The sequence below is a fragment of the Cucumis sativus genome, chromosome 1 (assembly GCF_000004075.3).
Source record: "Cucumis sativus cultivar 9930 chromosome 1, Cucumber_9930_V3, whole genome shotgun sequence".
In the NCBI taxonomy this organism is placed as follows: domain Eukaryota; kingdom Viridiplantae; phylum Streptophyta; class Magnoliopsida; order Cucurbitales; family Cucurbitaceae; genus Cucumis; species Cucumis sativus.
The window spans coordinates 6,872,181-6,884,478 of NC_026655.2; the positions used below are offsets into that span (position 1 = coordinate 6,872,181).

General features: G+C 30.6%; 3 protein-coding genes across 3 annotated transcripts; all 3 read left to right on the forward strand.

Annotated features, from left to right (window-relative positions):
- The first annotated feature begins 2,611 nt into the window (after positions 1-2,611).
- Positions 2,612-3,571, forward strand: LOC101220480 (NDR1/HIN1-like protein 26). Its single transcript, XM_004153407.3, has one exon. The coding sequence runs from the start codon at positions 2,680-2,682 to the stop codon at positions 3,364-3,366; it is 687 nt and encodes a 228-aa protein (XP_004153455.1). The 5' UTR covers positions 2,612-2,679; the 3' UTR covers positions 3,367-3,571.
- Positions 3,572-5,477: 1,906 nt separating this feature from the next.
- Positions 5,478-6,059, forward strand: LOC105434456 (NDR1/HIN1-like protein 3). The gene has a single exon (XM_011650121.1). It carries the CDS (start codon positions 5,478-5,480, stop codon positions 6,057-6,059), a length of 582 nt encoding a protein of 193 aa, XP_011648423.1.
- A 2,329-nt stretch (positions 6,060-8,388) lies between these two features.
- Positions 8,389-11,381, forward strand: LOC101207923 (putative receptor-like protein kinase At4g00960). The gene is made up of 7 exons (XM_031889561.1): positions 8,389-9,233; positions 9,400-9,552; positions 9,665-9,786; positions 9,866-10,076; positions 10,175-10,412; positions 10,545-10,695; positions 10,788-11,381. Exons 1-7 carry the CDS (start codon positions 8,429-8,431, stop codon positions 11,103-11,105), a joined length of 1,998 nt encoding a protein of 665 aa, XP_031745421.1. The 5' UTR covers positions 8,389-8,428; the 3' UTR covers positions 11,106-11,381.
- The last annotated feature ends 917 nt before the right edge of the window (positions 11,382-12,298 follow it).

The following is a 12,298-nucleotide window of genomic DNA, read 5'->3' on the forward strand; positions in this document are numbered from 1 at the left end:
CTCCTTTGATAATATTGTTTGGGAATAACATAAAACTCAAAAGTTATATTTTCCACCCAATATATTTGTAGCTTCTACTTTGTATTACCTAGGGTGACCCATATATTATATTTAACTTTTTTTTTTAATACAAATTTGAGTCTTATGTCGCTTGAATTTCTTTTTATTTAATTCGTTTCATGATCTCCATAGTTTGTACAAGTTTTAAGTCTGGTTTGAAAGGATCAAAATAACATGGGTGTAACATTTAAATTCACTTTTCTTTAGCCAATATTTTTTAACTATCATTTGAATGCTACATTTTTAATCTTTAATTTTGAGTTTAATTTCTATCTAATATATATATTTTAGAAGGTTATGTTTCTATTCTTGAGTTTTGAGTTCAATTTTCATTTGGTCGCTAATTAATTTAAATATTTTATATTTTTTTCAAAAGATATTTGTCGTTAACTTTGTTTATTAATTTAAAATGGTTGTAGGAATTTTTTAGTTAAATTTAATTGGAACGGAAAGTTAACAAATAATCTAATTTATTTTAGGGAGATTATTTTAAAGAATATATTTGTCGAAAATATTTATAAATATAGCAAAGTATTACTATGATAGTAATCAATATCATTTATTATTTAATTAACAATGATGTTTTACTATATGTGTAAATATATATTTTTTATTTTGTCGTATTTGATAAAACCCTTAATTTAAAGTTTAACAACTAAAAGTGATAATTTAGTGTAAAATCAAGAGATAGTTACAAATATAACAATTAGATTTAAAATAATTAAGTATATAGTAACATTTTAAAAAATTTGTAAATATAGTCAAATCTGTCAAAGTCTATCGCTGATAGATCATGTTACAAATATTGTTATGATAAATCATACGAGTTTATAAATGATAAAAGTTTATTATTGATATATTTGATTATATTTATAACTTTTTTTAATAGAATATAGCTATTTTCTCTTTTATTTACTAAAATTTATAATATTCACAAATATCTCTTAAAAAGAAATGAAAGGCTAAAGGTTGGGAGGAATTTTGTTGGGCAGAAGCCAAGGCATGTAGGTGAGTGACACATTGACACCCATGTAGGTCCGAACGAAGAGGTGAGAAGTAGACCCAATGGCCCAATTAACCACACTAGACTTCAATCAATACTTATTATTATTATATGCATCTTGGCAAAAACATAGATCCAAAAGAAATTAAATGTTGTTTTATAAAACAAAGAAATCAATTAAAAAAAAAAACAAATTTGAATTCAAAATAAATATTTTTTGTTTTGTTATAAATTAAAAAATGCAATAATAGTACATATCATGTACTCCATAATTTTTTATAATATAATTAAAAAAATGATAATTTACTGTTTTCTTAAAATAAATTATAAATATACCAAACATGTTTTAATTAATTTTTTTCTTTCTTTGTTTTTTAAAAATAAAAACAAAATGAATCACTTGTGAATTGAATGCTTATGAATATGTCAAATTCTTCCTATTACTACCATTATCCATGCCTTAAATTTTTTAAAAGGACAAAGAAAAGTAAGTTTTGTTACCTCTAAATAATGCTTATTATGTATAAATACATATTGCAATTGAGATAAAATTGGTTAAGGGAAATTTACATTTTTCATTTTCATTTTTCACATGTAGATAAAATTCACAATTGACTTTGATGAGATTTTTCATGATAGAGGCTCAATTATAATGAATTTATGAAAAAAATATAGAGATTTATGTATATATATGAACTAAGCCTTAATATATTCTTACAACCATAAAAGTGATTTTTAACCAAAAATAATTATTATAGGTGTTCACAAATCTCATAAATACATATACATAATACACTATTGATTACTGAATATAATTTGAGAGAAAAACGATATTAGAACTAAATATTTGTCTAAAATTGTGAGTTTAGAACAAAACTTGTACATTAATATGGTAAAATTTTAAAACTTAAAAAAATTCCAGTATTTTAAATGACATGTCAAATGTTAAATTCATAAAGTATGGATGGAATATATACAGCAAGAAATACATGGTAAATGAATCAAACTGATTGGATATATCCATTTGGTTAAAGAAGAATAAGGAGTAATTAACAACTTTTGTAGGGAATAAGCACAAAATTATTTGCAATTTGCAACTTTATCATTAAAAAAGTTTACTTTGTATCATTTTATCTCCAAGGAAACATGTTTTGTGTCTTCATGAATTTTTCTCTAAAGTGAAACACAGCCCATTTTAATATGACAAAAAGTAAAATTTAAAAACAACAAAACATAGCTGGATACTACAAAATACTAAAGAGAAAATAGAAAGAAAACCCAGATGGAGGAAAAGAATATTAAAAATCAACTCAAAAACACCATTCTTCAATCCCTCCAAAACCCTCAGTCTTCAAACTTCAAACTTCCAACTTCCAACTTCGAACTTCAAACTTCAAACACCAACTTTTTGACATAAATAGCCAAGAATAAATTGATTGCTTCATCATTGTCCTTCAACAAATTTTTTTAAAAAAACCTCATCTTTTTATTCTTTTCTTTACCCTTCAAAATTCTCCCATCCAAGATATTCCCTCTATATATTCACTCACTAACTCTCTTCTCTTCATTCCCATTAACCCACCAAAAATTCAAGTTTTTTCTTAGCCTAAATATAAATGAATAGTCCTAGCCACTTGCCCGTACACCACACGGACACGCCAGAGCAGCACCCAACAGCTCCAACCAAGCGCCATCACTCCGCGCGTTACTACGCCCATCGTGTCAAAGAGAGCCTCACCACGCGCGTCTCAAAGCTCATATGCGCCATTTTCTTGAGCCTATTATTAATTATAGGCATCATAACCTTCATATTGTGGCTAAGTTTACGACCCCACCGCCCACGATTTTTCATCCACGATTTTACAGTTACGGGTTTGAGCCTTGAAAATGGCTTCGAAAGTGCCCAAATTGTCTTCAATGCCACGGCCCGAAACTCCAATCTCAATATTGGGATTTACTACGACGCCATGTCGGGTTCGGTTTATTATAAGGAACAGAAAATAGGGTCGACGCCATTGCTGGATTCTTATTACGAAGGGCCGAAGACTACGAAGGTTCTTACGGCGGCGCTGAGTGGAGCGACGTTGAATATTGATAGGCAACGATGGATGGAAATAAGTAACGAGCGGTCAAAAGGAGTGGTGGTTTTCCGGTTGGAGATAACGTCGACCATCCGATTCAGGATATCGGCTTGGGATAGTAAGAGGCATGTAATGCATGCTAATTGCCCCGTCTCGGTGGGCTCCGATGGGATGATTTTGCCTTCTTCTAAGGATCTTAGATGTCCAGTCTACTTTACTTGATTTTAACGTTCTCTTATCTTTTTTTAAAAATATTAGATTTGTGTTTGGGTTTGGAAATTTGTTGGATTAATATTTTAATTGTTTGTGTGATTTGGTAATTGGGGAACATTTTAAAACGGTAATTCAATTTTATTATTGTTTTAGAAAAGTGTGTTTATTAATGCAGTTTTAGTTAACCCTAAAGTTGGGGATTGTTGCACTCAAATATTATTCGACGAAAGTTTTCATAGTTTAGGAGGATAATTATTGATTAATTAATTAGAGTTTTAAAGAGTTGTTTAATTAAAAGGATTTTGATTATTATTTTGTTTTGGGTGATGCTTAAGTGAGGAGGCTTGAGCTTTTCCTTTCTTCTTGAGGCATTTCTTGTGTTTTAAGTATGTTCTTTTACTCTGCCTGTGCTGTGGAAAAAGATATCAGTACTCATTTTCATAATTATTTTTCATTATACTTAACAAAACAATCCATTTATTCCCGTTCATTTCTTTTCCTATATTTTATAAATAACTTTATCTTCCCTTCATTTCAAAGACTATTTACCAAATATAGAAAACAATCTTAAATAAACTATGAGAAATTTGAAATCGGGGAAATTGCATTAGATGAATTTTTTTTAAAGAAAAAAACAGTTTGTAACACCTCCTCATATTACAAATTTAACAAATATAATGATAATAAGACGATAATCTGCATTTAAATTTGTTATTTTTACAATATTAAAAATGTAAGTGATATGAACTCTATTATTACAATCTTTTTGCTATTTTTACCAACTCTCCTTGAAATTATTCATGGTAACATGAAATAAAATCAAAATAAAATAAAGAAACCACAAGCTCAAGTAGCTTTTATGAGCTTCATTTGAAATAAAACAAATCTAAATCTAAATAGTTATTGTTTAGAGTTTGGTTGAGACTACTAATAAAATGTTAAAAAGTATCAAATTTGACAAAATATTTACAACAAACAGTAAAATTTTTAGATTCTATGAATGTATAGACATTGATATACTTCTATTAGTAACATTGATAAACAATGAGAGAAGTCTATCAATTTTTATCATTAATAAAATACAAAATTTTGCTATAAATTATAAATACTTTTAATTTATTTTGTTATTTTTAAGAGTGTTCCCAATAACTAATTGAATAATTTAAGGAATATTTTATAAAAAAATTCACTTAACTAATGGCTTGTTGTTTGATAACTAGTACTTTGATTTTCTAATTTTAAAAACAAAGCTTATAAACACGACTTCCCCTCCCCATTTAAAACCAAAGTCCAAATTATTGGTAGCTATATCTCAATTTTTTTTAAAAAAAAAGTTCTATATACTACAAAAGTTAGATCAACCATTCGAAATCTACCAATGATATACCATATTGGTTAAGTAGAAGGGTTTATTAATGATAAAATCCGTAAGAGATAAGATTTTGATATATTATAATTTCTATTGACAAAAAATAGTTTTACTAATTTAAACACACTTAGACTTAGAGATGTATGTCTAAAAGGGGAAAGTAGTGGGAACATATTGTTGGGGTTTGAAGTAAGGAATCCCAACTCAAGTTTTTCCAAATTAAATGATAAATGACTCAAAAGTTCACACTTTACACCTAAGAAATCTCCTTTAAATGTCAGAGATGAAATACATATGATATGTAAAAAGAACACAAAAGTTATGAACTAAAAGCAAACTGTTGGTGATATATAATTAAATTTGCCTTCAACCACAAGCTTAAGCTTTTGGATGAATTGGTGGTTTAATATGGTATCAGAGCAGGTGGTCCAGGGAGGTCCTGTGTTCAAGCCCCTGTATTGTCGTTTCCTCCCCAATTAAAATCAATTTCCACTTGTTGGGCCTTTCAGATATTTCAAGCCCACAAGTGAGGGGGAGTGTTGGTGATATATAATTAAATTTGCCTTCAACCACAAGCTTAAGCTTTTGGATGAATTGGTGGTTTAATACAAACTCTTCTTTCCAACGAACTCAAACAAATATTACACCAAAATTGCTTTACCTTTCTTCATCACAAAGAAACTACACCCTCTATATCTGCATCGACTTCACTCTCAAACTTCAACTAAACACATAAAAACCCTAAAAAATAATGACTTCCAAGAGAGGCGGCTCCAATTCTGATATCTACATATGGTTTCTTCAGGTTCTAACAATTCTAGTATTGGCTTTCTTGGCCATATGGGCCACTCTAACCCCTAGAACTCCTACTTTCACCATCACCAATATGGATTTGAAGCCATATATTCGAAACGACACCGCTCTCGCAACCACAAACTCTTCTTTCTTAGCCTTTAATGTGACCATCTCAAATCCCAACAAAATGATTGGTGTTTTCTTGGATGAGATTAATGTAACAATAGGCTGCAACAACGAGAGCCTAATTGGGTCGAGGTCGTGGTCGAAGTCAATGGCAGGATTTTATTTGGGGCACAGCGTAAGTGATTTGAAGGAGGTTGACTTGAGTGTTGATGATAATGAATTGTCATTGTGTAGGAAAGTGGATTATTATTTGAGGGTTGGGGTGGATACGGGTGTTAGATATAAGATTATGTGGTTCATAACCAGGCATCATGGGTTAGTTTTTGAAGATTATATTGAAATTGGCTACGGTCATGGGCAAATGCTAGGAACAACACAAATGAAGTTAAAGCTAAGTTTTACCAATTTGTAGTTAACCCTTGGCTTTGCAAATTTCTTTGGGTTTTAAGTTAGATCCAAATTCCTATGTTTTTTCTTTTCTCTCGTCTGAGATTTGTAATTTGTATTAATACTTAGATATGTATTTGGAGTAGTAACAGTTTTTATATAAAGATGAGTATCGTGTAGGATATAAACTCATAAATTAAATGTACCAAAAAGAACTAAAACTTAATCGTTCTACAAAACTTTGATTTGTTATCAATTAATTTAAAATTACAAACGTCTAACTATTTAACAGAGACTGTTTAGCATAAAAGCAATTAGAAATTGTTACATAAAATTCTCCGTTCCGAAAATGATTGAAAGACAACTTTATAAAAGAATCATAAAATGTTATATAAAAGGAAAAACATGATGTGTACGTCATTATCTTGAACCTACTACAGTTTACCAAATTAATAGTTTAATACATCTGTAGATCATTTAATGATTCATTGCATTTAAAGATAAGAAGAGTAATTTATATACTACTTTGACCCAACTAACATCTAACCACAAATACGAAACTTGAGATTATTTGACTCCAAGACAAAAAATTGAAAAAGCCAACAAAAACTTAACTCAACTATCATTAACATATTAAGAAAAAAAAGAATTTGAAAAAAAAGAATTTGATACACTATTTTGGCATGAAATGTGACCTAATCCATTCATCTCCCTTCTTCACACTCAATATAGAACCAAAGTGTCTCATGCTATTTGTTTCTAGGTTTAGATTTTGAAAATTAAGGTATGTTTGATTTAATTTTAAAAATTTAAGTCATTCAAAAGAGAAAAGAGGTATTTGTTAACTAGTCAAAATAGTTTTTGAAACAATTTCAGGTATATTTTAAAGAGTTGGTTTTACTAAAACAGTTTAAATAAAAATAATTTTTTTCACTATTTTTGAGTTTTAACTAAGAAAAAAAAAGATTTTTCCTTTTAGAATTTGATTAAGAATCTAAATATATATGTTTCTACACGAAATTTTGAGAAAGAACCATAATTTTGAACTTAAGATAAAATAACAAAATGATTGTAAATTGAAAAACTTACTTAAAATATTTACAAAAACTATAAAAGTCTATCGATGTGTATCAACGTATTGAAAGACATCGACAAAAGTCTATTAATGTTTATCATTTATAGAATATGAAACTTTGTTGTATTTTAAAAATATTTTAATTTATTATTCTATATTTTGAAAATACCTTAAAATAAACAAATACTTTTAAATGCGTTATCCAACAAGGACTCACTAGTTCAATATATGAACTAGTTTCTTGATTTTATTGGTCATTAGGTTTTGACTAAATTTACCTATATAATTACTTATACTATCCCAATATGGATGAATAAGTTTAGAGACCAAACTTATAATTTAAATCTCAAACAAATAACATACACACTTGTACTTATATGGATTTATGTTAATTAATGTAGTATATATTAACTAAAAATTAATATATAGTTCAAAGTCAATACACGTGTGGTTGAAAGTTATTTTTGGATTAAAGAAATGAAAAGTCATCAAATAATTGTTAAAAAACAAATGAAGAGTTGATTAATTGGGGGGAAAGGATCGTAAGACTTGGTGAGTTGAATAACATAGTTGAAATTAATTTGTTAGGATTGATATAGTGTTTGAAAGTACTTTGATCTTATGCTCATTTTTCTTAGGTTACTGACGTGGTAATATCATTAATTAAGATGATGAATAATAGTCTTAAGATTTTAAAAATTCTGGTTCATATGGTTAGACCCATAATTAAGATGGTGAATAATAGTCAAGATTTTGAAAATTCCGGTTCATATATGGTTGCCACATTAAAAAATGTGGAAGAACAATTCTCTAATTAATTGATCATACCATCCTAATTAAATAATTGATGTCTAAACTTTTAGTTTATTTTAATATGGATTTCAAAGCTGCTCTATTTCCTCCTCCCTTCCTGACATTTATACAGCAAGAATGGTTGCTGTTTGAGAAGTTGGAATTTAAATTCACATTCAATAATTGTGTTGAGAGATGTTGACGAGTTGAAAGCGTGAAAATGGTAGAAAACTTTGATAATTGAAATCATATTATCATAAGTGAATCAATGATTTGAGATGGTACAAGAGTAAAGTGGTTTTATGTTCAAATTCTCCTTTACTCTTTTTGTAGTGATTCAAATCAATCAATGATAATATATTCTGAGAACGTTTGACCTTTTAGACAAGTAATATATGCTTAGGTAAGCTACCTGTTCTCAAATTTTGATACATGTGATCGGATCCTTAATTAAAGAAACACCACAATTAATTTTCCTAGTAAATGTCTCATCATCTTTCTCAAAGAAAAAATCTGATTTCTTATCCATGGAAATGCTGAATTTTGCCATTATTTTTCACATCCTTCTCACTTTCCTTATCCATGCAAATTCTCAAACTCTTTACAGATGCATACCCAACAACAACTACACAGCTAATAGCAGTTACGAGTCCAGTCTTAGTCTCCTCTTTTCAACTCTCTCAACCAACGCCCCAGGTACCAACGGATTCTTCAATTCTTCTGTCATCCGTACACCAAACGATACCGTTTACGGCATCTTCCAATGCCGTGGGGACACAACCGACGGCTCGTGCCGGGATTGCGTTATGGAAGCCACTAGAAACATAGCACATCAATTCTGTCCCTTTAGGAAAAGCGCTGTGGTTTGGTATGACGATTGTCTGTTGCGTTATTCCGATCAAAATTTCTTTTCTGTTGTGTCCACTGAGCCACCTTACCCGTTAGATAGCCAAGTTGATATTGGGTTCGACACGGACCGGTTTAACCAATTAGTGATGGCCACTTTAACGGCCATCGGGGCTAATGCTTCCTCGTCGGTAGCAGGGGAAATGTTTGCGACGCATGAGGCGATTTTTACATCAAATATAACGCTTTACACTTTGGCACAGTGTAATTCGGATTTGTCAAACACGAATTGCCAAGATTGCTTAACGCGAGTGATTAGGGGTATTCCTCGCTGTTGTGCTAATAAAGTTGGTGGGAGGAATTTGTTTCCGAGCTGTTATGTTCGTTATGAACTTTACCCGTTTTATCAGCTCAGTAGGATCACCAACCAGATACCGCCTTCTGAACCCGCAACTCCTGATCAACAACCACCACTTCATTCCTCAGGTCACCATCCTCTTATTTTCCTTTCAAAACATAATCTTACTAACTGGACTTATTAACTCCACTCAATCGGGTGGACACCTCAGAAACTATTTTGGAGATGAAAGATTTATATTTTACTTATTTATTATTTAATTCAAATCATTTACTAAACAAAAAGATGTCTCAGTTTGTAGAGCAGGGGAAAGCAAATCCTCGAATGTGATTATTATAGCAATCGTGGTTCCAATAACTGCTTCCATTCTGCTTTTGGTTTTGTGCTTGAGTGTCCTTCTCTGGAGAGCAAACAGGAAATACATGATTCTTGTTAAGCAAGAGAGTGGTATATATATAATATATAAATTTATGTTATTGTTTTTCTCTAAATAATGTTATTTCAAAATATGAAATCCATTTGATTAATATTATTTGTGGGGGTTGGATATATTGTCCAGTTTTAAATGAGATCATCGATGTTGATTCTCTTCAATTTGATTTCGATACAATCCATGCTGCTACAAACAATTTCTCAGAGGAAAACAGGGTGGGTGAAGGTGGATTTGGTGTTGTCTACAAGGTACTAAACACAAACACGAGTACTTAAATTTATTTGAAAAGCAATTTTGTATATAGAAATAGATCTTTTTATATTTCAGGGCAGGCTTGAAAATGGACAAGAGATAGCAGTGAAAAGATTGTCGAGAGGATCCTTACAAGGTTCTGAAGAGTTCAAGAATGAGGTCATGCTGGTTGCTAAACTTCAACACAGAAATTTAGTAAGGCTATTGGGGTTTTGCTTGGAGGGTGGAGAAAAGATTCTTATCTATGAATACATTCCCAACAAAAGTCTTGACTATTTCCTATTTGGTTTGTTGTTTCTCTCTGATGAAGTCATTGTTTGGGTACTTCCAATTCACTCTCTTCATGGTCAACAACTTGATGATTGTCAAATAATATGTGTGTAGATAATGGAGGGCAGAAAGTGTTGGATTGGTTAAGTCGACATAAGATCATCAATGGCATTGCTCGAGGAATGTTATATTTACATGAGGATTCTCGACTTCGGATTGTCCATCGTGATCTTAAAGCTAGTAATGTCTTGTTAGATGAGGAAATGGATCCGAAGATTTCAGATTTTGGTATGGCAAGAATTATTCAAATTGATGAAACTCAGAAAAACACACGTCGAATTGCTGGTACCTAGTAAGTTACACAATTCCATTTTGTAAAAGTTCTTAGTCTTGCTTTGAAAACACTGCTTAAGACAACTTCATCCCTGCTCCTAATCATTCTTAGAATTGTGTTTTTGAATAATATTAATTTGCTTTTTCTTAGCGGTTACATGTCTCCTGAATATGCAATGCACGGAAACTTCTCTATAAAATCTGATGTGTATAGCTTTGGAGTGTTGCTGTTGGAGATTATAACCGGAAAGAAAAATCACACATTTTCTTTGTTAGGTATTGGTGAAGACATCTCGACTTACGTAAGTCATTTAGGGCGAAGATTTTCAATTCTTACTTCATATTGTTATATAGTTAATTAATTAAAGGCAAGTTAATTTGTTTCGGTGGCCAGGCTTGGAAGCTATGGAATGATGGAACTCCATTGGATATACTGGAGTCGAGTTTGAGGGACAAGTGCTCAAGAGATATGGTGATTAGATGCATCCATATTGCTTTACTTTGTGTTCACGACGATCCTATACAAAGACCTTCCATGGCATCCATTGTTCTTATGTTGAATAGTTATTCGGTTACTTTGCCTGAACCTAAAGAGCCAATGTACTTCAAGAGCAATATTAGAGAGAATAATGATATTGCCGCAGTAGATGTTGATCACTCTAAGGATCCATCTTCCAATACAATATCTACAAGTGAGATGTACCCACGATGAAGTATATGCCTTTGAAATGACTTATTTTTAGTGATTGTAATGAAGCAGAGTGTATGCATGTTCCATTACTTTCAAAGTTGTATCGAGGAGTACATGGCATTATTTTCGAAAGTGTATTAGGGCTTTTATTCCATTGGCAAATGGATTATTTAACTAGGAGTTAGGTAGAGATGTGGAGGTGATTTAACTTGTGACAGTGTAAGTGTTTAAAATTTCAATATTATGAGAAAAATGTCATGGAAATCAACGAAAAGAAAATTTAGTTGGTTAGTGATACTCAAAGAACCAATTTAAAGTGGTTTTTTTTACGAACATGATATTTATTTTAAGTGACATTTCACAACGATTTTACAAATTTTAGTTTAATTTTTTTGTCAAACATGATTATTTATGATTATTTTAGATGAAAGTGATTTTTTTAACATGTAAAGAAAAGAGATTTTAGCCATGCAAATATTACTCTCAAAACACAACCTAATCTTCTATCCATTTGTATTTTAAAATTTAACACAACCTAATCTTCTATCTATATATATTTTAAAATTTTAAAACCTCTTTCATTTTCTCCAATCATTATCTCCTTTTTTTTTTCTCCTAATTCTTCCACTTTCAAGATATATTTTATTTTATTTTTGTTTGATTTTACGTTCCAACCAATTCACAAAACATGATTATCAGCTTGTTGCACTAAAAAAAAATAAGATGAACGATAGCTAATAAAAAGTGCTATGGTTGACATTTTATAAGGTTTTTGAAAGTCTTAAAAACTCATGTTATTAAAAAGATCAAGATTTTTTGTAGCATTTTTTTTTTGGTTATGCTGAATGCTATTAAAAACCTTGCAAATATAGCCATGTAATATATAATAGCATTACTTATTAAATAGAGGGTGCTATTGTGAGTTTGTAATAGCATTTTGATGAAGCTATTATAAGTGTCCAGGACCTAAATTATGACTCGAAAAATCCCAATGAAAAAGGTACGTAGAGTAGTCCGGGCTCGAACCAATGAATAGTAATGGCCATGTTGACGCCCATAGAGGATAGGTTCTTAAATATTGTCAGAGCCAATCGATTTTCTCATGAAAACAAACCAAGCCGGACCAGTTTCAAACCGATTTGACAACTACTGACCGTTTCGATACCCTTGCTGTCCACCCGCAATACTTATGCGTCAATACCTATATCAATATT

Coding starts and splice junctions, on each gene's coding strand:
- LOC101220480 (XM_004153407.3), top strand. CDS start 2,680: ATGAATAGTCCTAGCCACTTGCCCGTACACCACACGGACACGCCAGAG.
- LOC105434456 (XM_011650121.1), top strand. CDS start 5,478: ATGACTTCCAAGAGAGGCGGCTCCAATTCTGATATCTACATATGGTTT.
- LOC101207923 (XM_031889561.1), top strand. CDS start 8,429: ATGGAAATGCTGAATTTTGCCATTATTTTTCACATCCTTCTCACTTTC. Junction 9,234..9,399: donor ACCACCACTTCATTCCTCAG/GTCACCATCCTC, acceptor AAGATGTCTCAG/TTTGTAGAGCAGGGGAAAGC. Junction 9,787..9,865: donor GATTTGGTGTTGTCTACAAG/GTACTAAACACA, acceptor TTTATATTTCAG/GGCAGGCTTGAAAATGGACA.